Source organism: Heteronotia binoei, chromosome 6, assembly GCF_032191835.1.
Source record: "Heteronotia binoei isolate CCM8104 ecotype False Entrance Well chromosome 6, APGP_CSIRO_Hbin_v1, whole genome shotgun sequence".
Classification (NCBI taxonomy): domain Eukaryota; kingdom Metazoa; phylum Chordata; class Lepidosauria; order Squamata; family Gekkonidae; genus Heteronotia; species Heteronotia binoei.
This window is the reverse complement of record NC_083228.1, coordinates 124,348,799-124,373,084: the sequence shown is the minus strand read 5'-3', so window position 1 is coordinate 124,373,084 and position 24,286 is coordinate 124,348,799. Positions and strand designations below refer to the sequence as shown.

Here is a 24,286-nt window from a genome sequence, read left to right as displayed (position 1 = left end):
TTAACCTTTGTTGGTCTTAAAGGTGTCACGGGACTCACACGTTGTTCTATTGCTTCAGATCAACATGGCTGCCCACCTGAAACACCTTGGGAGCAGTGTTCCCCCTAAGCTGAGTTAGCGTGAGCCACCTCAGTTCTTTAGCCCCTGGCTCACACATTTTTGTCTTAGCTCAGGAAGGATGGCCCCGGAGTGGCTCACTCACAACTTTAATACCAGTAGCTCACAAAGTAGAATTTTTGCTCACAAGACTCCACAGCTTAGAGGGAGCATTGCTTGGGAGGTAGAGATTGTGGAGGGGGGGGGGGGGCTGAGAGCATGGAATTGGCTCAAGGTCACCCAGCAAGCTTACATGGCAGAGTGGGGACTTGAACCTGGGTCTGTCAGAGTCTAACAACTACACCACGGCTCTCTTTTTCTGCAAGCAGAAGCACCTTATTACCAGGGGGGGAGGGGGTGTTGCAAAAGATCTTCACTGGTTCACTGAGAAAAGGATTTTCACTGATTCTCTCCTTTCACTGCAGAACTAAACACCACATTCTGCACCACTCCAGAAGGCTTCCTGGTGTCTGGGGCTGGGCAGTGGGGAAGAGGTCCATTCCTTAAGATCTCCACTCTCATATTTGGATACAATATCTCTCTTTCAAATGAGCTCAAAAATTCAACTGCACATGTGCAGGCTGCCCTGGAGGTAGGATGCCCGACTGCGCCAGTTAGGTCTGCATAACAATACTCACACCTAACTGCACCTTTTAACACCAGCATGTCCAGAGTTTAAAAGAAAGCATTGCTGCTCCCATATAATGCATGGGGAGGAGGGAGAATACGAAGAAACAATTTACTACAAGTTTTTTCTGGAATGTTTTCAGTTTTGTGGAAATTAGTACGGCTTAACAAGTTTTGCCAATCATGAAGTTTTGCCACTGGCCCATCTCCCATTCCGCCTGCCATTCTCTGGTTCTAGTGCCCGAGTCATCACAGGCACCCTTCTAAGTGACTTTCTTCGCCATAACATGTGGGCGAGAAAGCTGCGCCTCAGCATTACAGACTCACAGCATCGGCTTTGCAGATCGTGTTGGCCACATGCCGACAGAGCGTCCTCAGCCAGTCCTCCTTGGGGAGTTCCTCAGTAGTTATCTGGAAGCTGAACAGCAGGTTCGTCTGCTCGGTGGGAGGCCGCACAACCAACGCAAATGCTTTGTGGCAGTCTGCAAAAGAACGAGCGACAATTCCAAAACGCTCTTGAGGGATTGAACAACTTGTGGACAGCTAGGCAAATAGTTTCTGTGCTGCTGCAAAGAGGGCAGCATGGGCTACCAGTGATGGAATCTAACACAAGATTCATGCAAAAACTAGGACGCAGAGTTAACTAACCATCTGCAAGGAGAGCTGCTGTGCCTAGCAAGCGGTGGGAGTGATGTCGCTTCCAGGGAAATCTGGAAGCGCTATCAGGTATCTCTAGGAACTGCTGGACATTTCAGTAAAACTATAGAATTTCCAGTGATTCCTATAGAAGAATTGCAGACTTATACCCCATCTTTCTCTCTTAATCAGAGACTCAGCAGCTCACAATCTCCTTTATCTTCTCCCCCCACAACAGACACCCAGTGATGTGGGTGGGGCTGAGAGGGCTCTCACAGCAGCTGCCCTTTCAAGGACAACCTCTGCCAGAGCTATGGCTGACCCAAGGCCACTCCAGCAGGTGCAAGTGAAGGAGTGCGGAATCAAACCTGGTTCTCCCAGATAAGAGTCCATGCACTTAACCACTACCCCAAACTGGCTCTCTATATAGCTCTGCAGGATCACTTCTAGGATTTCTCTGGAGGCAGATCACATACTGTTAGTTTTTCTGCTTTTTCTCTAGAAGCGACATCATGCCTTACACAATGCCAGTAGTTAAAAAAAAAACAACTCTCCTGCCACCACTCATAGCAGCAGCAGGCAACAAGAGGTGCTAGCAAGGAGGCCTCCCACTGCAGCAAGAGGCCTGGCGGCCAGCCACCTAGTCATCCTTCTCCCTCCATTAGATACCCTTTTTGCAGGCAACAGGATCAAGCCTAAGCTATGAAACAGTGCCTAGCCATAGAGCAAAGCCCAAATGCAGAACTTTCAGGGCCTAACACAACAGTGCTCATAGAAACTTTCACCACCCTTTTAGAACTATTCACACCTCTGAGACCTCCAGCACACCACAGTTCCAAAAAAGAAGGCACGGCTGCTGAAGCGGTACTGAAGATGTGGGATGTTTTATTTAACCGTTATAAATCTGCATCAACCGAACCAAGGCACAGAATCCCACGAGACAAGCGGGCCACAAGGCTATGTAAGCAGAAGATAGATATTGAAGGTGAGCACCTGCACTCAACACAGGTAGCTAATGCAAAAGTAGGAGTCAGGTTGACTTTGGAATGTCTTTGATTCTGGAGGTCAAAATCTTCAGAACAATTTTCCTTGCAATACCAGCCCCCCTACACATACACACCATGCATTGCAATCATGCACTATTTAAGCACTGTTAGTTTGCAGGTATGATAAAGTATCTATTAAATTTATCCTGTATCCCGGAATTATTTGTCCTACATCCACATAGCCTTTTATCAAGGTCTGGCTATTGAGTGGTACAGACGTTACCATTAATTAATTAGGTATTTAGGAATCAGGAGACAGATACGGGATCTAGTGTGTTCTTCCCCTACTTGTAAATGACACCCAACACCAAGTTTAGTACTGGGAGCTGCTGGCCCCAGTTTAATATTGTGTGCTGTCTTTATTAAGTTAAAAATGAACCTGGAGAGACCCAGGTATTATCCATGTTACTGAAGTCAATTTAAGAATGGCCATAGGCTCATTTCAATTTGGAACAGTTATGTGCAGCGCTGAATCCAGAGGCGGTTTGTATGGTAGAAGATACCAAGCTCAGTTTGAGGTATTAGCTATCAGGTACAGAGCTCTTCATGGCCTTGGGCTTCCATGTCTGCAAGCCCACCTCTCCACCTGTATCCTGCCACAACTTGATGCATCTGAGCAAGGCCTTCTGCAGGTGCCACCTTGCAAACAGACAAGAACAACCACTGCCTGTACACATGCCTTTTCTGTAGCAGCCCCCACTCTGTGGAACAGCCTGCTCGAAGTGGTCAGGAAGGCTCCCACGGCTCTGGAGTTTCACATACTATGTAAAACAGGAGGGCGTTTTTATAAAGGGAATAGGGCTGCATTGTAACAGACTGGCCCAGGAAAGTACACTGCATTTCTTATGGTGCAATACCAAATTGTTTTAACGTGCAATGTTTATTATCTTCAGATGACAGCTCTGTTTCAAATGTGTGCAACCCTAGTCCTATGTATTGCTCCTATCATCCTATTTGTTGCACCAATGCATACTGTGTAATCAATCATCTTTGAGTCTCGGACTTTTAAATTATAGAATGAAAATATAAATACAATAGCTGTTGAGGAATAGTTTCTTAACCTATGGCCAGCCCACTAGTTCTAGCATAACATTTGTTGCTAAGATATTAGACCCACAATGCTCAATGCACGGAACAAGCCGCAGTGCTTTCACTAGGGCCTGCGGTCCTACAATGAACGCCATCTAAAGAAAGCTCGCCAAGACCACTGGGGAATTTTGGATAGGAACGTGAACTTAAAAAATTAGGTTGCCATTTAAGAGCCTCCAAGAACAGAAAACACTTGCCTTGAAAGCAAGTTAACACCCCTCAGATGGGATGTTATTTTTAGAAAAGGTATTGCACCAAGACCTGCTGGAAACACTTAGTGGAGAAAAGGGCTGCTTGCTCTAAAAGCCTCAAAGAGTGGTTCTCTCCAGCCCACGGGTTCAAAACTGACATTTGACCATCTTCTCTGAACACTCTTTTTAATGGTTACTTCCAGCTCCCTGACCTGGGGATGAAAGCTTTCTGCAAGAGATCTCGATGACATGCCGTGCCAAAACATATCAGCGTTTTGAAGTCATCACTCTATGTATTACTCTCAAAATACTCGCACACACACACACGCGCACACAGCTGATGCCAAGTTGTCAGCCGTTCTGCTCCAAATGTTGCAGACCTTCTGTCTCTCGGATGTCCAGGACTTTCTTGATCTGCGACAGGGGCATGAGGACGATGTGCTTGAGCGAGGCAGGTGGCCTAGTCTGGCCGTGAGGGCTCTTGAAGCCCCCAATGACTTTGTGCCGCTTCCTGGCAACCTGTTTTTGAAAATTAAGCAAAAGAAGAAATGAAATACAAACTCTGATATTCCCCCAGACCTTTAGAAGTGAAGCTCTGTGGCAGACAGCTGCTCTTGAAAACCCTAAGCCATTGCAACATATGGATTTATGTTCCTCCTCAAAATGCCAAGTTCCCCATTTTTATGAGAAGGATTCACAGCTTTTGTATTCTCTTGCAAACCACATGGTGAAAACCACACGTTTCTCCTCTCTTCTGCCTTGTACTTAACAAAATGTTCCAGCACTGTATGAAGCTTAAACAGGGACAAACGTACTAAGGATTTCCTAGTAGTGACCATCGTTTTATTCCCAGGTAGATGCATTTGAGGACTGAGTCCCATTCGTTTCAGAAGAGGAGTGGGTTTTTATACTCCACTCTTCTCGAATTTTAAAGTCTTATTAAGTTTCCATACAGAGAAAAATAGGGGGGAAAGGGGAAAGGATATAGAAAAGAAACAATACATAAACAATCGGAAAAGTAGTCCATTCTGCACGACTATATATCATTCATCATACAAAGACCATAACATATTGCCATAGTATCAGCCTAAAGTCTCAATGTTCAATGTTGTATAAATCTCGCTAATTCTTACTTAAGTTTTCTTAATTTGGATCATAATTTCAGTATACATACAATACCGTATAATAATAATACTCCGCCCTTCTCTAACTTAAGGAGTCCCAAAGGGGCTTGCAATTGCCTTCCCTTCCTCTCCCCACAACAGGCACCTTGTGAGGCAGGTAGGGCTGAGGGAGTTCTGAGAGAACTGTGACCGGCCTGACGTCCCCCAGCAGGCTTCAAGTGTAAGAGGAGTGGGGAATCATACCTGGTTCTCCAGATTACACTCTGCTCCTCTTAGCCACTACCCTACACTGGCTCCATTCATGTCAATGGAAGCATCCAGTTGTGAAGATACTCTCTTGTGAATGTATACAACTGCATTATACCAAGTCAGCATTTGGGTCCTTCCAGTTCCGCTCACCAGGATCGCAGGCAGAGGACAAGCTTTCCCAGTGCTTACTATGCTTTCACTGGCAGTGCTAGAAACCATTCCTGAGGCCACGTGCATAAAAGGGCAAGCGGCTTCAGCACTGAGTCCCCTCCTTTTTGTGGATTTCTGAGCCAGGTGCCAAGTTCAGTGCAGATAAGAACATAAGAGAAGCCACGCTGGATCAGGCCAATGGCCCATCCACTCTGCGTCACACAGTGGTCAAAAAAATCAGAAGGTCCACCAGTGACGCCAGGACACTAGAAGCCCCCAAGCACCAAGAATACAGATGCGGGGGGAAATTCAGACCTCCCTAAAACTGCTGGAGGCAGCCACCTTAAGAACATAAGAGAAGCCATGTTGGATCAGGCCAATGGCCCATCCAATCCAACACTCTGTCACACAGTGGCCAAAAAAAATTTATTTATATATATATATATGTATATATATATATATATATATGTATATATACATATATATACATACACATATATATACACACTGTGGCTAATAGCCACTGATGGACCTGTGCTCCATATTTTTATCTAACCCCCTCTTGAAGCTGTCTATGCTTGTAGCCGCCGCCACCTCCTGTGGCAGTGAATTCCACATGTTAATCACCCTTTGTGTGAAGAAGTACTTCCTTTTATCTGTTTTAACCTGACTGCTCAGCAATTTCATCGAATGCCCACGAGTTCTTGTATTGTGAGAAAGGGAGAAAAGTACATCTTTCTGCTTTCTGCTTTCTCCATCCCATGCATTATCTTGTAAACCTCTATCATGTCACCCCGCAGTCGACATTTCTCCAAGCTAAAGAGCCCCAAGCGTTTTAACCTTTCTTCATAGGGAAAGTGTTCCAAACCTTTAATCATTCTAGCTGCCCTTTTCTGCACTTTTTCCAATGCTATAATATCCTTTTTGAGGTGTGGTGACCAGAATTGCACACAATATTCCAAATGAGACCGCACCATCGATTTATACAGGGGCATTATGATACTGACTGATTTGTTTTCAATTCCCTTCCTAATAATACACAGCATGGCACTGGCCTTTTTTATTGCAATCACACCCAGTCTTGACATTTTCAGTGCGTTATCTACCACGACCCCAAGATCTCTCTCTTGGTCAGTCTCTGCCAGTTCACACCCCATCAACTTGTATTTGTAGCTGGAATTCTTGGCCCCAATGTGCATTACTTTGCACTTGGCCACACTGAACCACATCTGCCACGTTGACGCCCACTCACCCAGCCTCAACAGGTCCCTTTGGAGTGCCTCACAATCCTCTCTGGTTCTCACCACCCTGAACAATTTAGTGTCATCTGCAAACTTGGCCACTTCACTGCTCACTCCCAATTCCAAATCATTAATGAACAAGTTAAAGAGCATGGGACCCAGTACCGAGCACTGCGGCACCCACTACTTACCGTCCTCCACTGCGAAGACTGCCCATTTATGCTCACTCTCTGCTTCCTATTAATTAGCCAGTTTTTGATCCACAAGAGGACCTGTCCTTTTACTCCATGACTCTCGAGCTTTCTAAGGAGCCTTTGAGGAGGAACTTTGGCAAGGGAGTAGACTTTCCAGAAAGCCTCGTGCCTCCTACAAAGCCCGTCTCCAATAAGAAATTACCAGCCCATCTAAGCCAAGTAGCCAAGAGCTGCAGTATTTGCTTATTAAGGCTACATGCACACAAACACAGCTACAGCAGAATATGAGCTTTCTCAATACAAGTGCCAAGTTCTGCAATATGTTTTTTTTAAAATGCCATTTAAGCAGCTTGCATACCTCACGTTGCTTCTGCTAGCCATGAAGAGGGGCAAGGAGTTGCCCAGAACATAGAAGCCCCACTAGAGATGGGACATGGTTTTACAAAGTGATGTTCACACACTGACAAGCATATCTCCCCAACCATTATGACAAGAAACCTTATTTTAAAAAAATAAGCCAAACATGGCAAGACATCCTTGGAGGTCTCCAAAGGTACAGTGGCACAACCCATCCAACTCAGTGCAAAAGGAGGAGGGACCAAAAGAGACACTGCACCCAGGCAAGCTAGGTGCTGTTACCCCACCTTCTGGCTGATGGCTCTAAAAGGTCATGGCAACCCGATAAAGGCAGATGGCCTTGGAGAAGAGAGAACTTCCAACAAGCAGCAGACCACCCCACTCTTTACTACAATTACCACAGTAGGTACAGCCTTGCAGGAAAGCAGTCCATGCATCAAAGCCTCAAGCTGAAAGGAAACAGAGCTGAGACATTGGTTGTTGTAGATTTTCTGCGCTGTGTGGCCATGGTCTTAGCACTGTGAGACCTGACGTTTCATCAACAACTGTGACTGGCATCCTTGCTGGCATTGTCAGGTCTCACAATGCCAAGACCATGGCCACACAGCCCGGAAAATCTACAACGACCAATGGACTCCGGCCGTGAAAGCTTTCGACAACATAGAGGTGAGACAGGACCTCATCTCAAAAAGGGTCATGCCCCTTATCTCCTTGCCTGTCAAAGGACAAGAATTACCTGGGACAGATTCACTGGCCGCACCCTGAGACAACGAAGTCGGATGGTCAGCAAGATACAAGACAGGAGAATTTCAGGTTTGGTGAAACCTGGCCTTGCCTGCAGAGAGCTGTTCTCTGTCTCTCAAGTCCACCTTCTTCAAACTTTCCACATTACAATTGTTTGAAGCAGAGTTCTGCAACTAAAATGAATGAATGGGTGCACAATGACACTCTGCTATGATCCTGGGCATTTAGAAAGCCCATCTGTTCAAGTGTTTTAACATTTCTTGTTAAGACCACAACAATGAATGTTGTGTTTATTTAGGGAGAACTGGCAAGCAAGAGTTTTATATCTAGCAACAATATGATTCGTATACTGAACATGTGCATTATGGCTTCAGCCACGCTAGACTCTGGGCTCCGATTTGTTTTTCTTCCCCTAGCTCAGTAGCATTCCAACAGCAATTGATGCTTATACTACTTATGTGGACCCTTCAGACGGCACAAAAATGTGCACATAACAAGGGGGGGAAGACACAGAGAACAGCCTGGTACCAACGTATTTCCCTGCAGTGAATAAAAATAAACCCTACACATGCTGCTGAACCGCTATCTTGAGCACTTGAAAGGGAACCAGGACCGCAAAGAGCACTAAGAGACTGAAGAATGCAGAGGAGTTGCGCTAGTATAACCAAGAAGCATCAATCCCAAAGATGCGAAAGCCAATTTAGCCGGCCCCTCTAGCTTTGCTTGGTGTCAAGTGGACATTAGGGATTGTGATACCGCTGAGAAAGACAGCAAACAAGGAGGCGGCTGAAGAGATTCAAGCGGCTGTTCTTTCACTAATAAGACAGACACGCTGTACTCAAGTAAACGGAGTGGAGTGGCTAAAATTCCAGGAGGCAGGAAGCTGTTATGGCTCTTGGTGGGAGGCAGGGAAAGAGTGTTACCCCAACAGAATGCAGTCAGTCCCATCAGTACCCAGGCTCCTGCTTCGCTGAAGCTGCAATCCGCTCTCCATTTAACTGGACAAAAGCCCCACTCTGAAGTTAGGCTGTGCCTGTGTATAATCAGGACTTTTTTTGTAGCAGAAACTTCTTTGCATATTAGACCTCACATCCCTGATGCAGCCCATCCTCCAAGCGCTTACAGGGCTCTTCTTGCAGGGCCTACTGTAAGTTCCAGGAGGATTGGCTACATCAGGAGTGTGTGGCTTAATATGCAAAGGAGTTCCTGCTACAAAAAAAGTCCTGTGTATAATTATGGGAAAGGTTATAAAGTTGGGGGAGGGGGGGATCAGATGCACAGTGATATTGGTACTCCTTCCAGTTTGGAGAGCCAGTTTGGTGTAGTGGTTAAGTGTGCGGACTCTGATCTGGGAGAACCGGGTTTGATTCCCCACTCCTCCACTTGCACCTGCTGGCATGGCCTTGGGTCAGCCATAGCTCTGGCAGAGGTTGTCCTTGAAAGGGCAGCTGCTGTGAGAGCCCTCTCCAGCCCCACCCACCTCACAGGGCATCTGTTGTGGGGGAGGAAGGTAAAGGAGATTGTGAGCCGCTCTGAGACTCTTCGGAGTGGAGGGCGGGATATAAATCCAATATCATCTTCCCGCATATCTCAGCCCTTTCGAATGGTGCAATCGTATCCCTCCTTCCCTTATGGCATAAATAAGCTTACAGTGATAGTTAAAAAAACACACTCCCAGAATAAAGTTCAGACAGCTCTGGATTAACTGAGAGAGCAGATTCACGCAATGGTAGCCATCGAGTTAAGAGAGAGGACAGCACCAACTGGGGAAAGGCAGCTTTTACAGATAATCCTTAACCTTCCTCCAAAACAGCTGCTCTACGGACACCATTTCACACAACCATCTGATTGCAATTGCAATACCGTGCCATTACATGTGGTGAGACACATGCCTCTTGATCGCAGGCAGCAATGTGTGTGTTCTGCAATCCTCAGTCGCACCAGGGGAAGCGGGGGAGAAGCACACAGTGTTGCATTGGGTGTCGAACCAAACTTACAGTCTTCTCTTTCATTGAACTGGCCCAGGGGGAGGAGGTATGTTTGTATTCATTATGGCTCTACACAGATAGGCTCAAAAAGTATATAGCCATTGCCAATGGGAAACTCAGAAGCTTTTATGATAATGATGCTTAACGAGGCTTCTAGCCCATGTTCTCTATTTCCATGGTGGACCCACCTCCAGTGTTTCAACTTCACACAGGTTTTCAAGGTGTTGCTTTTTAAACTTGGTCCCTGGCTGCTGGTTTATGTTTTTACAGTAAATAACCGTTTTATATGCTGCTGTAAACTGCCTTCAAGGTACACACAGGGAGAGGGGAGGACCAAATGAAGCAAGCCAAGGCACTGAATACAGTTTCCTGTGCTTGGAAGAGAAGTTACACAAATTTCTTCAGTTTGCTTAATTTATTCAGTCTGCAGAACTCAGGCTCTCGTTGCAGAACCTGGACCTCCTAGACGCATGCGAATCCAGACACAAAGCTTAGTCATAGGTACTATGAGGAGCTTGCAACCTATTAAATTCCTGTGTAATGCATTCCTCACACAGAACGTGGGCAAGAAAGGAACATAGGAAGCTGCCTTATACTGGGGCCAGACCCTGAGTCTCTCAAAACCGGTAGTGTCTGCTCAGACTAGCAGCAGCTCTCCAGGGTCTCAGGTCTTTCACATCACCTAGTGCCAGACCTTTTTAACTGGAGACAGATCCATGCAACTTCATATGCGCCAAGCAGATGCTCTAACACTGAGTCACCGTGCAGCAAATTACCAAAAGGACCTCCTTACAGCTTCTGTCGCTGCATTTCTCATCCAGTAAATCCTTCCTTGCTAGCAACAAGACAAAGTGGCAGAAAGTTGCTCCAGTCTTTCCCACTAATCCCTAAATATCAAGCTACAAAGCATTAAGTCGAAGGAAAATAGAGGGCTCCCTGTGACAGCTCATGTCTGGCACTTCTTCCCAGCTGACTGAACGGACGATGCAACGTCATGCTGGCTGTCGAGGCAAAAGAGCGTACTCCGCTTGTCCTCGGGAGCGCCAGGTATTTGGACTGTTATTTATTCTTTGGGCTGGAAGCTGTTCCAGAATGGTGCAGCCAAATGCACATCTACAGCCTTACCTCCAGGCAGTCATTGAAAAGGAACAGGGTGACCTGCTCCCCTCTGTCACAAAGGTCATCGCCTAGTGCCACAGTTTCCAGGCGCTGAATTAGACTTCGGTGAGATGATAAGAGATTAGCCTAAAAGGGACAGGAAACGCTCATTAAAGAGAGTTCAAGCTGCTGCTGCATCCTCAAGAAACAAATGACAGACCCCCCAAAGAAGGTGCCCCCCCCAAGGAAAGTGTTTGTGGGGAGAAGTCAGGTATGGGTTCCGGAGTATACAGAATGGGCCCTGTGAGAGCTAGGGGCATTTTACTCATAGCCCCTCTATATGCCCTGATTTGGGGGATCTGAGTTATAGCCCGCCAAAGAAGATACCCCCAGGAACATTTCTGGGAAAACATTGTCCGGTGTGTGTTCTAGGCCACTGAATGGATACTATCAGCTCTATGTGACCTAGTAGAGGGGAAGTATCAAACTTTCTGCAGTCATCTTCATGATGAACACTCCCCCTTCCCAGCATGCAGGAGAGAAATGTTGCCAGCACTGTTACAGATGATGTGACTCTAGCTGGACCCATCCTCTGTCCAACAACCAGATAAACACAAGGCCAGCCCTCTGTCCTGGCTTGGCCTGGTAGCCACGCACACAGTAAGTGGCTGTAGTGTACTATATGGCAGGGCCAGGCCAACCCTTCCACCCTGGTGGGAGCCACCCACAACTATGCAGACCCACCCTCCCTCCCTGAGCCAATCCTGCCTTCATGAATGGACCACATGACTGCAGGCCAGGGCCAACCCTCCCACCCTGCCCGGAACTTGGGAGCCACCCAGGAAACTCTGGCACTAAAATGCTAGACAGTGGTGAGGGGGGTGCTTTCTAGCCTTTGGAAAAACACAAATAGAGATCCTCCAAAGCTTGACAGGTACTTGACAGAGATCCTGTCAGTAACAGAGTTTCCATTCATTGCAATGAGACTCATATCTATATAAGCGTAGGACAGGCATGCGTCAGAGACCATGTGTGCCGAATGTCACCTCCCGAGCCCCTATCCAGCCAGGATTGGGCACGACCTTTCGCTTGTTACGCAGTTCCTGCCCATCCCTACTCATGAGTATTCCTTCTGTCCCACTAACTGGTCACACCAAACCATAGATGTAAAGGTTTGACAACAGGCTTTATTAGCAGTTGGGTGACTCCACTCCCAAGGTCAAATCTGTCCCACAGGCTTCTCCATTACCCTCTTCCCCACACGCTCTTAGCCCCCGCTATACCATTACTTACTGGACAGCCATCTACTTCATACACGACATCAAAGATCTGCCTCTGACCTTCTGTTTTCCTTTTATCTTCATTAATGTGCCTACAGAAAAGCACAATAAGCTGATTGTTTACATGAGAGTTGTGCAGTCAGTCCAATTTGTACTCACTATAAGCAAAGAGTAGGACTCGACTGTGTGACTGAACAACAACAAAAAATAAGCAAGGACTTCCCACCTTCTTGTTCCCACAGGCAATATGGAATTCTGACATGGCATGGTGGGCACAGAGGACAGAGCCAACCACAAACCGATGGCCACAGCTTAACTTCAGGAACACAATGCAGTTCCCTGTGCTGTGGTGGCAGGTGCTGCTGAAGCAACATTTTTTTTTAAATCTGCACAGCCAACCATATCTCCAATAGCCATTCAGAAGCCTTGCTGGGCAAATAATCTACCTGGCACCACCCGCTTTCTAAAACCACTTGGTGGGCACCAGAAGAGGTGTCAGCTGCCACCACCGTGCCCACAGGCACCATGTTGGGGACTCCAAATTTCTGGTCCCCATGTACATATCATATTAGGACCAAAAACATATTGCACTTAGTTATGGGACTTCAATCTTTTCAGTAAGCAAAAGCTAGCTATTCACTCAGAATTAAGAACACAAGGGAAGCCATGTTGGATCAGGCCAATATGCCCAAAAAGTGGCCAAAACAGTGGCCAAATGGTTGGCCAATATGGTCAACAGTGGCCAAAAAGCCCAGGTGCCTCCATCAGTGGGGCCAATTCTTATATTCTTGATTTAGGCTCTAAACTTTTACGTGGGCCCAGCTGACACACAACACTGGGCACAGAAGGGAGCAGGGAACGTTATCACACAGTATTAAACATCCCTCCTGTCTTGTGGAAGACAGGCCCCTCTGATCATTAGCACCGCCCTTGAATTATGCTACGTGTATGAAAACTTGGAAATCTAGCAGGTAGATACTGCCTTTAGTATCTACCAGATGACTGCAAGCAAAGTCAAGTATTACAGTCTAGGGGCTGGATCCAGACTAAGTTCTCTGAAGGAGACAGGCAGTTTCGGCCATTTCCCCTTCCCCATTAATAAGACCCACTTGTATCACTCCTCTGCATCCCCTATCTCCCCAGGAGCAACATTCTGTGGAGCTCAGTGGGCTGCAGTTGGGAAGAGGAACATTCCATTCAATTGATGGGGGAAAAACTCTAGCCTGGCTACAACTCTTGTATTGTTCTGCAGCACAAGAATCTCATGCAGAATCTCCAAGAATGCAGACAATTTTCAAGCACAATGAAGCATTAAAAGGTTTCCCCATTGTGGACCAAATCAGCAGGCTAGCAGGTAGTAGTTTGCAGCCTTTTGTGGATCAGGCCATTCCTCATTCACTCAGAAAGACAGTCCGGGGAGCCGCAGTTAAAAGCCCATAATTTAGACTTGCTATAGGAAAGCAAAGGAAAATTTCTAGAGTACCCAATAACCATAGGCATCATTCTTAAAGTTCAAGTGAGATGCTAAGTCACAAATGACTTACGGTGATCCCATCAAAGGGCATTCAAGGCAGGAGAGTAGCAGAGGCAGTTTTCCATTGCCTGCCTCTGTGCAGCAACCTTGGCTTCCTTTAGTAATCTCCCATCCAAGCAGTAGCCATGGACAACCATGTTTAGCTTCTGAGCTTTGACAGAATGGGGCTAGTCAGGGCTATCTAGGCTGCTAGAAATATTCTTGCATCAGAATAAAAGCAAATGAGACACACACACACCTCCCCCGCCAAACGCATCCCTTCTGAAAAGGGTTTCAGCAGTAAGCAACTGTGTCATGGAGGTTCATGAAGAAAAGAACTTCTCATTACAAGCTAAGCTTTCAAAGGAGAAATAGTGCCAGAGGTGAGAGCTTCACATTTCTAGAACTGAATGATCAGGTTCTAGTTAAAATCAATGCAATTTCATGGCCAGCTGGCTGTAGGGAACCCTGCCATTTGTGAACTTGGGCTCAGTGTCTAGTTGCTACAGCAGCAGGACTGTCGTAAGCTCTGGAAAACCAGGCAGTGAAATTTTGCCTCCTGCAGAAGCAAGCTGGAAATATACAGGGGACAAGCTAACATGAAAAACACCATATACAGGGAGCAGGCACTGTATATTCTTTCCAGATTTGTCAGAAATAAAAAGCATTCTTTTCCAAGCGGGAATGACTGCAGCTACTTACGTCATCACTTCTTTCAGTGACTCAATGGCTCTCTCTAGTGTTGCCTTGTCTGGATTGTCCTCTGCAGTGTGTTTCTTAAGGTCTAATAAGAGGAAAGGATTAAACAGCATTACTTTTCATCCTGACACTAGATACAGATTCCTGTTAGAAAGCCTGCTAATAGCCAGAAATCTGTAGGACAAAGTTTTGACATGTGGGGACTTTTTAAAAGATGAAAATAAAGTTTTGCCCTTAAGAACAGTAATGTTTCTAACTCTCCAGGCAGTAGAAGAAAGTTTCCTTTCAGTTTTGCTGAAACACCTTTGTGACACCACCCCGAAACCACTTTCTAAGTACGACTGTGGATGCTCCAAGTTCAGAAAGAGCTTGTAGGACTAGGAATGGGCACAAATCAGCTGATGAACTAAAGTTGGTCATTAATTTTGGGCGGTTCGTGGTTCACAAAGCCATGTTCATAAAATTAAAAACTGCCATGAACTTTGAAAAACATTTTATGCAGTTCGTGGTGGTTTGTGTAGAGCAGAAAACAGTTCTTTAAACTTTAAATGGCTCACGAATGGACATGAACCGGGTTGGTTCGCAAAGCAGTCGCCCTGTTCATATGGGTTTGTGGTTCAGCCATGAACCACAAACTGAACCACAAAAATGTGGTCCATGCCCGTTCCTATGCAGGATAAGGCTTTTATGAGGTTGCCTCACAGGTGACAGAGAAATCCTTACAGGGGCCTTACAAAAACCCGTACAATAATACTGGAAGGCATCTTTGAGCTGTTTCCTGAAGTTGTCGCTGAGATGAAATAGGGCTCACAATGGTGATTACTATGTTAAATTTAAATACAAACAGATGTTCATAGAATGGGGTAATGGGGGTGGGGGAGGAAGAAGAAACAAGCATAAACTTCAGGCTCTTCTGAATTAGAGCTTAGTGTTCCCACCAACTTTCCAAGCCACCTTCGCCACCTGAAGATCTAAGCCAGGGATGGCCAAACTGTGGCTTGGGAGTCACATGTGGCTCTTTCACACATATTGTGTGGCTTCTGAAGCCCTCACGGCCCCATCAGCTGGCTTGGAGAAGGCATTTGTCTCTTGAAATCATTTCTCCAAGCCAAGCCAGCCGAGCCGGTGGCTTGGAGAATGCATTTAAAGCTAAAGCTTTCTTTCCACTTCTCCCTCCCTCATCTATTTTCCTTCCTTCTGGCTCTCAAACATGTGACTTCATGTCTTGCAACTCTCAAACATTTGATATTTATTCTATGTGGCTCTTATATTAAACAAGTTTGGCCACCCCTGACCTAAGCTCTTCTGCAAATATTAATTGGTTCTAATTATCTTCTCACCATCAGTTGACTGGTTTTGCTTCTGGGGATTTTAAGCAAGTCATCTTGGACATTATTTAATGGAAGGGTAGAGGGTTTTTTATTTGTGCACAGAAATAACAAATCAACATTGAGCATTAAAGCAACTGTGCCACACTTGTACCATTTTTAAATAGATACCCAATTATATCTCTGGTGAGCTTCAAAAGGGACACAAGATAGTTCTACAAAATGCTCACAACACCACTGCCCATGTTTAATTGCCTCAGATGATGCCAGTGAGTTTAAATAATTTAACAATCCTGACAAATGAGGCCACAGACATACCATTAAGAAGGAGAGCAACACTAGGCAGCCTCTGGACAGGTCGGATGAGAAGTTCTGCCAAACTCTGGCGTCCACATTCCGGCTTAGCCTGATTTATCTACAGAGTGAACAGTAACATTATCTGCACCAGCAATCTAGACTTAATTCAATCCTAGGTTTCAAATGAAAGCATCATGCTGCCTTAGCTACTTAGGGATATCAAGCGTTCCCCTCCCCACACACACACACCTGTTTCCAGAAAGACATCACCCACCTTCATAGGTCTTTTTTAATAATAGGACTTCACACAGGTCAATAATGGCATTCAAACATGGACTTCAGGCATACGGTCGAAACTTAGGGTTGGCAAAGCCTTATAGACGAATGGTCATAAGTACCTGCTGCGTTATAAATATTAACCTCTCCCGCCCTTCCATTATTGAAGTCCTGCAGTATCAATTTGTTAAATTTTACAAGGAATCAGTGTATTTAAACCAGAGAATATAAGTGATGGCCACAGGAACAGACAGCTTTAAAAGGATTAGAAAAATTCATGGAGGACAGGTCTATCTGTGGCTACTAGCCATGGTGACTGAGAGGAACCTCCACATTCAGAGGGACTAAACCTCTGAATCCCGGTGCCCGGAGGCCACATCAGGCTAAAAACTCAGCCTCTAGGCCCTGTTGTTGGCCGTTCAGAGGAACTGGTTGGCCTCTGTGTACAACAGGATGCTGGACTAGATGGACCAGTGATCTGATCCAGCAGGGCTCTTATGTTCTCATGGTCCCCAACATAGTAGTTCCCTTGGCACTCACCATGGGGTTAGGGAAGTGGGTGGAACCACTGGAAGGCAGGCCACGTCATTGGCTGCCTTCATGCTTTCCTCAGTACTACTCACTAGAGGAGGATCTGGGGTCAGGTAAACAGGTGTTGCTCATCAGCGGGGCAGCAGGGGAGGTGAGAGATTGGAGCAGACTACCCTGCCCCCCCCCAAAGCAGCCAGGCTGCAGGGACAACTAAGCTGGGACAGGGATGCTACAATTCCTGAGGTTGGCTGTGGAGCTCAGAGCAAGCAGAACAGCTAATCAAACTAAGAGGAAAGTAACCAATGTCACCTGAATGGAACAGGTGTGTGTCCTCCTCTGGTCCCTTCTTCTACCCCACCCCGCTTCCTCTGCGTGCACATGCTTCCATTCCCATTCCTTCCCCCAGGGCTTTTTTGTAGCAGGAACTCATTTGCATATTGGGCCACACACTCCTGATGTAGCCAACCCTCTTGGAGCTTACAGTAGGCCCTGCACTAAGAGCCCTGTAAGCTCTTAGAGGATTGGCTACATCAGAAGGGTGTGGCCTAATATGCAAAGGAGTTCCTGCTACAAAAAAAAGCCCTGCCTTCCCCCATCCCCTGTTGGGCTTTCCCTTAGGTGCATCTGCATTTTCATTTTACTCCTTCCACCCATGACTGTGCTTCTTGTGGTGGTACCCACCAATACTCCTTCTAAAGCTGTGGATTCTTGAGAGCAAAAATTCTACTTCATGAGCTACTGGCACTAAAGCTGTGAGCAACTGCATAAATTAGTTTGCTGTGGGGTCATCCTTCCTGAGCAAAGACTAACATTTGTGAGACTAAAGAATGGTGAGCTAGCTCACACTAACTCAGCTTAGAGGGAACACTGGTACCCACCATCCTCTTGAAATTCTAAGGATGCCTGCAGACTCAGAGGCTAGGGACCCCCATCTAAACCATACCACCTGTTGCTTTTTCTCAACTGCAAACTTGCCTGTTATACAAAGCAAGATTTCTGACCTCCTAGGGCTTACTGTGTGCCCATAATCATGCTTGCTTGCCTCCATTTGCAAAGCCAAGTCTATCACAAAAATGACATCTGTTCTGAAGATTAGGTGGGGGGGAACCCCAAACTCATTCTCACATCAGAGGTGGAAAGAAAACTGCAAACAGAAAATGTATTACCTTCAGGAAAGCATGAAACCTCGGCTTCTGTTTTTCACACTTGGTAATAGTCTCCTTGCTCATTTCAAAAAAGTTCACAAAGGGAGGGTATGTTTTCAGCAAGTCTTTGGACTGAAAGACGGGCAAGAGTTTTCATTTGCAACATACACGTGAGTAAAGTTGAAAATAAAGGAACAGTCTCGTTGCCCTTTACATGCAAATTTATTAATGCTTCATATCAGGTAAGTTTCCCGTGATATACAGAAATACCCTAAAATATTGGTAATTCATCGGAGAGACAATACATTAAGCACTGTCGTTTCCATGACTGAACAGTGCTGGTGTTAGCAGGGACTGCTGCCTATTGCACCGTACCATTGCAGGATACTTCAATACGACTTGTCGGATGGCTGTGGCCACAGAGAGATGCCAGAAGAAGAGAGAGCTAGTTGGCACCTCAAATAAAACAGGTTCTCTTGGCAAGTGACAGTTCATGTCTTGCTTTACAATTCTAAAATCTATACATTATGATTCAACACGCTTTGCGCCACTGCATCCCGCTTTTGGGGACTCCTATCTAAAATGGCTCTGTGGTACAGCATCTGCCTGGCAAGCAGAAGGTCCCAGGTTCCACCCCGGGCACCTGCAGTTAAAAGGGCTGGGAAGTAGGAGATGGGAAAGACTTCTGCCTAAGACTCTGGAAAGTCACTGCCAATCTGAGTAGACGATACTGACTTGAGGGACTGATGGTTTGATTCAGTATAAGGCAGCTTCATGCATGTATTCCTGTAAAATTGTAAGTACTTTTCCCTGTAGACATTGACACGCCAAGAGTCAAAAGTCACATATGCAGTTATGAAGAAAAAGAAGAGATTGGATTTATACCTCACCCCCTTCGCTACCCGAAGGCATCTGAGCCGTTTACAATCTCCTTTTCCTTCTGCTCCCCCAACAGACACACAGGCGGGGTAGGTGGGGCTGAAATGACTATGAGGATGGGCATGAAAGCTGTTCTATTTGTGACATAAGGGTAAAGTGACCTGCCACCCAATCCCCCAAACTGGTCATGCTTATAATGGCCCAAGGAAAAGGAGATTGAGTTTATCCCACCTCCCTCTTAACAGTATTACAAGACTCCAACATTTGAAAAAACAAGGATCAAAAGAATACTGGCTCTGATCCAACTGGATGTTTCTGCCCACAGAGCACAAGACTCTCACTTCCCTTCTTCTACCCTCCCCCACTACAGCCCAAAGTGTCTCCCACCAAAATGCAGGCATTTTAGAGTGAGAGGGAGGCAAGGAAGTCATGCCTAGTGGGTAAACAACATCCCATCCATTTAAAAACTCTGATAGATCCAAGCCATTGGCTTGTGTTACAAATGTGATGTGATATATAATAGCCTAATTTCTGACATTTCTAAGATGTAGCTGAACTAAGGTTGCAACCAAATGCTTGGTTTTATGTTCATCAAGTTCACACTATAGACTTTCAAAACGCGCATGAATGCATACAAAGCTGCTTTATACAGAATCAGACCCTTGGTCCATCAAAAACAGTACTGCCTATTCACAGTGAGCCGCTCTCCGAGGTCTCACCCAGAGGTATTTCACATCACCCACTGCCAGATCTGTTCACTGCAAATGCCAGAAACTGAACTAGGGACCTTCTGCATGTCAAGCAGATGTTCTACCACTGAACCACAGCCTAATGTAATACAACTGGATGCAAGACTAAACCCCCCAAACCCCCCTTTCCCTTATGCTATAAACATGATCAGCACATTTTAAAATAAAGCAAATTAAGTGTCTTTACAATGCCCAAAAGCAAATTAGGCTTCTTTCCAATGTCCAAAATCAAAACCTTTCATGCACACTACAGTGAATACTTGTGGTCTTTTAACTCAAACCTACATCAGAGAGGGCACTTGGTGAAGTTAAATGAGAACTTACATATTTAAGAATGATATCCCCAATGCTTTTGCTCTCAGTCCAATTTATCATTAGATCTTCAAGGTCCTCCTAGAACAGAGAAGTGGCATCTCACTCATATTTGCCATGCATAATAAGGGAGAATCAAATTAGAGGCCTGCGCACATGTTAATTTCCACTTTCAAGTTACTTTCGGCTGAAATGTCGAGTGCAGGGGAGAAGCACAGTACAGGTGAAGGATAAGAGGCAAGAGTTCTGAAATGTTAACATTCAGTGCTGCACTTCATAAAATCTAGTTTTGGGAAATTTACTCTCTAGGAACTGCACTGAAGACAGAACAAAATCAGAGTCCAGCAGCACCTTGAAAATCAACGTTTTCCAGGGTATAAGCTTTTGTGTGTCAAAACTGGGGTCTGATAAAGTGGGCTTTGACTCACAAAGGCTGCTATCCTAAAGACACTTTCCTAGGAGTAAGTGCTATTGAATAACTTTGGACTTACTTCTGAGTAGACCTCATTAAGATTGTTCCCAAAGGTCTGTGATCTGGAAAAATCTGGGGGGGAGGGTTTTGGGGGGGGGGTATTTCTGTATTTTTATGTGCACATGTGTACATGTGCACAACTGCAATACCTCTGGTGACTGACCCCTACTGGGGGCCTGGAGGATATTCAGAGAGGTGGCTGAATAAAGCCTGCCCCTGCCTCCAACTGGTATTCCAAGGAGGTCTCCCATCCAAGTACTCGCCAGAGTTGACGTTGCTTAGCTTCCAAGATCTGACAAGATTGGGCTTGCCTGGCTACCCAGGTCAGGACCCCCGGAAAACTCTGTTGATCTTTAAAATGCGTCTAGACTCTGCTGCTATAGGCTGACGTGCCTGCCCACCTGAAACTACTGAAGACAGAAGCATTGCTAGTCTTGTTGAACTCTTAAATCCTGAAGATAAAGAACCTCATAACATTAGTGCTTAAGTGAACATTGTTGGAAGTGACAACACTGGGACTGATCTCTGCACAAAGCTTTAACCCCCAGTGGCAAAGAGTCTAAAGAGAAAGTGGTTTTGCATTCTGATTTCCCCATTCTTAACTACAGCAGGAAGTATCATTACTGTGTATTTATTTTTAAAAGAGTGGCACAAACAAAATGAAGTTCACATGGGAGACCACAGAGAGTAATTATTTGTACCATAAAAATCTTAATTCAAACCTTTATCTTGATGTGAACATCAAGGATGTCAGGAATGCTGCCAAAGATGGTCTTAATTTCTTCTGGGGCAAGGATGGGGCCTCCAAGCTGTCCTTCCTTTTCCAACGGAACCTGAAAGACCTGGGGGCCGAGGGGGGAGAGAAGAAAGCAAACAAGAGTTACATAAATTAAATACCAAGTCCAGTGGCACTTTTAAGACCAACAAAGTTTTATTCAAAGAAGAAGAACTGCAGATTTATACCCCGCCCTTCTCTCTGAATCAGAGACTCTGAGCGGCTTACAATCTCCTGTAACTTCTCCCCCCACAACAGACATCCTGTGAGGTGGGTGGGACTGAGAGGGCTCTCACAGCAGCTGCCCTTTCAAGGACAACCTCTGCGATAGCTACGCCTAGCCCAAGGTCATTCCAGCAGGTGCAAGTGGAGGACTGGGGAATCAAACCCGGTTCTCCCAGATAAGAGTCCATGCACTTAACCACTACACCAAACTGTATAAGCTTTCATGTGCATGAACACTTCTTCAGATATTTTGAAATGGAAGTTGTCAGTCCATTGATATAGATAGAGGGTGAGCAGCAAATTAGCATACAACATTATGAAATGGTTTGGTCCTTTGTATTTGTCAAACCCCTTTATTATGTTTACGCTAATTTGCTGTTCAGCCTCTACCTATATGTATGGACCAGCAACTTCCATTTCAATGTATCTGAAGAAGAGAGCATGCATGCAAAAGCTTATACCTTGAATAAAACTTTGTTGGTCTTACAGGTGCTACTGAACTTTTAACCTAATGAAAGTTATCACTTTTACCTGGTTGGCCCAGGGAAGCAGGGCTGGCTCTGGTTAGTACTCAGATGAGAGACCACCAAGGAAACTCAGGGTTGCCACACAAAGACAAGCAATGGCAAAGCACTTCTGTCTGTGCCTTGACTTGAAAACCTTGAGTCAGCTGTGAGTTGATAGCACTTGCCATTTCCAACGAAAGGTGTCACATGACTTGCTTTTCAATCATGTCTTTACAGACAAACACCATCTTCTCTTTATCGTTTACCCAAGCATGCAGTAGATCCCTTGGGATACAGTGTTACTGATCCCCCAAACCCATGGCTTTCTACCTTATTCTATCACACCCTCCAGGCTAACACTACTTGGGGAGCCATAGTTACCACTGCAGCTGAGTCAGATAAACTATATTTTGCCAAGCAAAATGGGAGACACACAGGGGAGGTGAAAGAGAAGGGGTGAATGAGCACAAAACTCAGCCACTAATGGTTTGCTCGGATATGCCTGCCATGAAACTATGAAGTTATCCCTCAGGTGACAGCTGCTCTACCACCAGTCTGAAGCAGAGACTGTAAATCTTTTAAGGTATTGGTCCATGGCCTGTTAGCAACCGGGCCGTGGAGTGAGGCAGAGACCTTTGCCTCATGGGGGGGCAAGGACAGGGTGTGGGCATGGGGTCAGCCTGGTGCAGCAAAAACCCCAGTACTCTCACCTCCACCGGTCCATGGAAAAATTGTCTTCCACAAAACCGGTCCCTGGTGCCAATAAGGGCTGGGGGCCACTGTTTTAAGGGATCACTTTTGAAAGTGAGGACCCGCAGGTCTTGCAGCAAAGCAACACACTTGTTATCAGTCACCAAAAAACACAGATGGCCCCAACTGACCTGGATTATGGTTGTCAGGATATCGACATAGTTGCTCTCCGTTTGGTACAGCTCTTTGGCAACCTGCCATCTCGCAGACTGCTTTGGAGGAAGAGGAGTCGAGTTTTTAGATGGCTTCATACATGACAACTTTGGAGTTTCTGAAAAGATTGGAGAAACCAGTGTGCAAAAAGGCTACATTCTGATCAAGAAATGCAGGCTCTCTATACCAACTCCAAAAGATTAGTCTTTTTAAAGACACTTTATTAAAATGCATCTCAGGTGCATATCACATCTATTTGTGATATTAATTGCATTAAAAGGATGATTTTGAGCTGGGAGGAGATTCTACCCCAGCCAAAGATCCCACATCTTAAGATTTCTTTTAAAAAAAATTGAAGTTATTTTTTTTTCCAAAATGCTACAAATAGAAATTTAGTAGCCACTAAAAACAATGGAATGAGCTCCAGTCTTATTTGGGATATTATTTTATGACCAAATAAAAACTGTAGACATTTTAAAAGAAATCTTCATAGCTTATAAATGTTTTCCTATCTACTTTTCCTCAGAATTTTAAGATCTTTGGTTATACCACCAACAGTGCAAAAAAGGAACTAAACCAAATAAACATTTCTAAAAATTCAAAAGAATCTCAGAAAGAATATTTTAAGTTGTAAAGCTGCATAAAATAAAATTGTTAGCACCACAGAAAGCCAGCATCCCTAACAGCTTCTCAATGCCACCATAAAAGAGCTTACAGTTCTATGACATCTTCTCTTTTCTTCCTAATATACAACCTACTTTTTAATTTAAACAACTGTTACTGTCACATTAGTGGCATTAGGAAACATAACTGGGAGAAGTACCGTATTTTTTGCACCATAAGGCGTTCCGGACGATAGGACACACCTTCCTTCTGGGGGGCGATCCGCTGCCTCCGCCTCCAATCCCGGCGCTTCCCCTGCGCCTGCCTGCCTGGCTCCAGCTTCTTCCAGCAAGCGCTGGGATCGCTCCACGCTGCCCCCACCGCAACCCAGCGCTTTGCGAGCACCGGCTGTGGAGAGGGCAGCATGCTTCCTCCGTGCCTGCCTGCCTGCAGCTCTGACGCTTACAGCAAGCGCCAGGATCACTCCCTCTGCCCTCCGATCCCGACGCTTGCTGTAAGCATCAGAGCTGAAGCCAGGCAGACAGGCATGGAGGAAGCACCCACCCCCTCCGCAAACCCAGCGCTTTGCGAGCGCCGGCTGTGGAGAGGGCAGCGTGCTTCCTCCATGCCTGTCTGCCTGGCTTCAGCTCTGATGCTTACAGCAAGCGCCACGATCGCTCCCTCTGCCCTCCGATCCCGGCGCTAGCTGTAAGCATCAGAGCTGAAGCCAGGCAGACAGGCACGGAGGAAGCACACTGCCCTCTCCACAGCCGGCGCTCGCAAAGCGCTGGGTTTGCGGAGGGGGCGGGTGTTTCCTCCGTGCCTGTCTGCCTGGCTTCAGCTCTGATGCTTACAGCAAGCGCCGGGATCGGAAAGCAAAGGGAGCGATCCTGGCGCTTGCTGTAAGCGTCAGAGCTGGAGCCAGGCAGGCAGGCACGGGGGAAGCGCCGGGATCAGAGGCGG

At 45.9% G+C, this 24,286-nt stretch overlaps 1 protein-coding gene across 1 annotated transcript in view; it reads right to left on the bottom strand.

Moving 5' to 3' along the window:
• Positions 1–24,286, bottom strand: part of ECT2 (epithelial cell transforming 2) — a 60,310-nt gene that overhangs the window by 15,004 nt on the left and 21,020 nt on the right. The window contains exons 14-23 of the mRNA XM_060242521.1: positions 22,699–22,838; positions 21,034–21,153; positions 19,852–19,920; positions 17,921–18,031; positions 15,969–16,065; positions 14,326–14,407; positions 12,124–12,202; positions 10,858–10,977; positions 4,066–4,204; positions 1,051–1,205 (exon numbers count right to left, since the gene is read on the bottom strand). Of these exons, the coding sequence (XP_060098504.1) occupies positions 1,051–1,205; positions 4,066–4,204; positions 10,858–10,977; positions 12,124–12,202; positions 14,326–14,407; positions 15,969–16,065; positions 17,921–18,031; positions 19,852–19,920; positions 21,034–21,153; positions 22,699–22,838 (1,112 nt within the window). The remainder of the gene's footprint in view (positions 1–1,050; positions 1,206–4,065; positions 4,205–10,857; positions 10,978–12,123; positions 12,203–14,325; positions 14,408–15,968; positions 16,066–17,920; positions 18,032–19,851; positions 19,921–21,033; positions 21,154–22,698; positions 22,839–24,286) is intronic.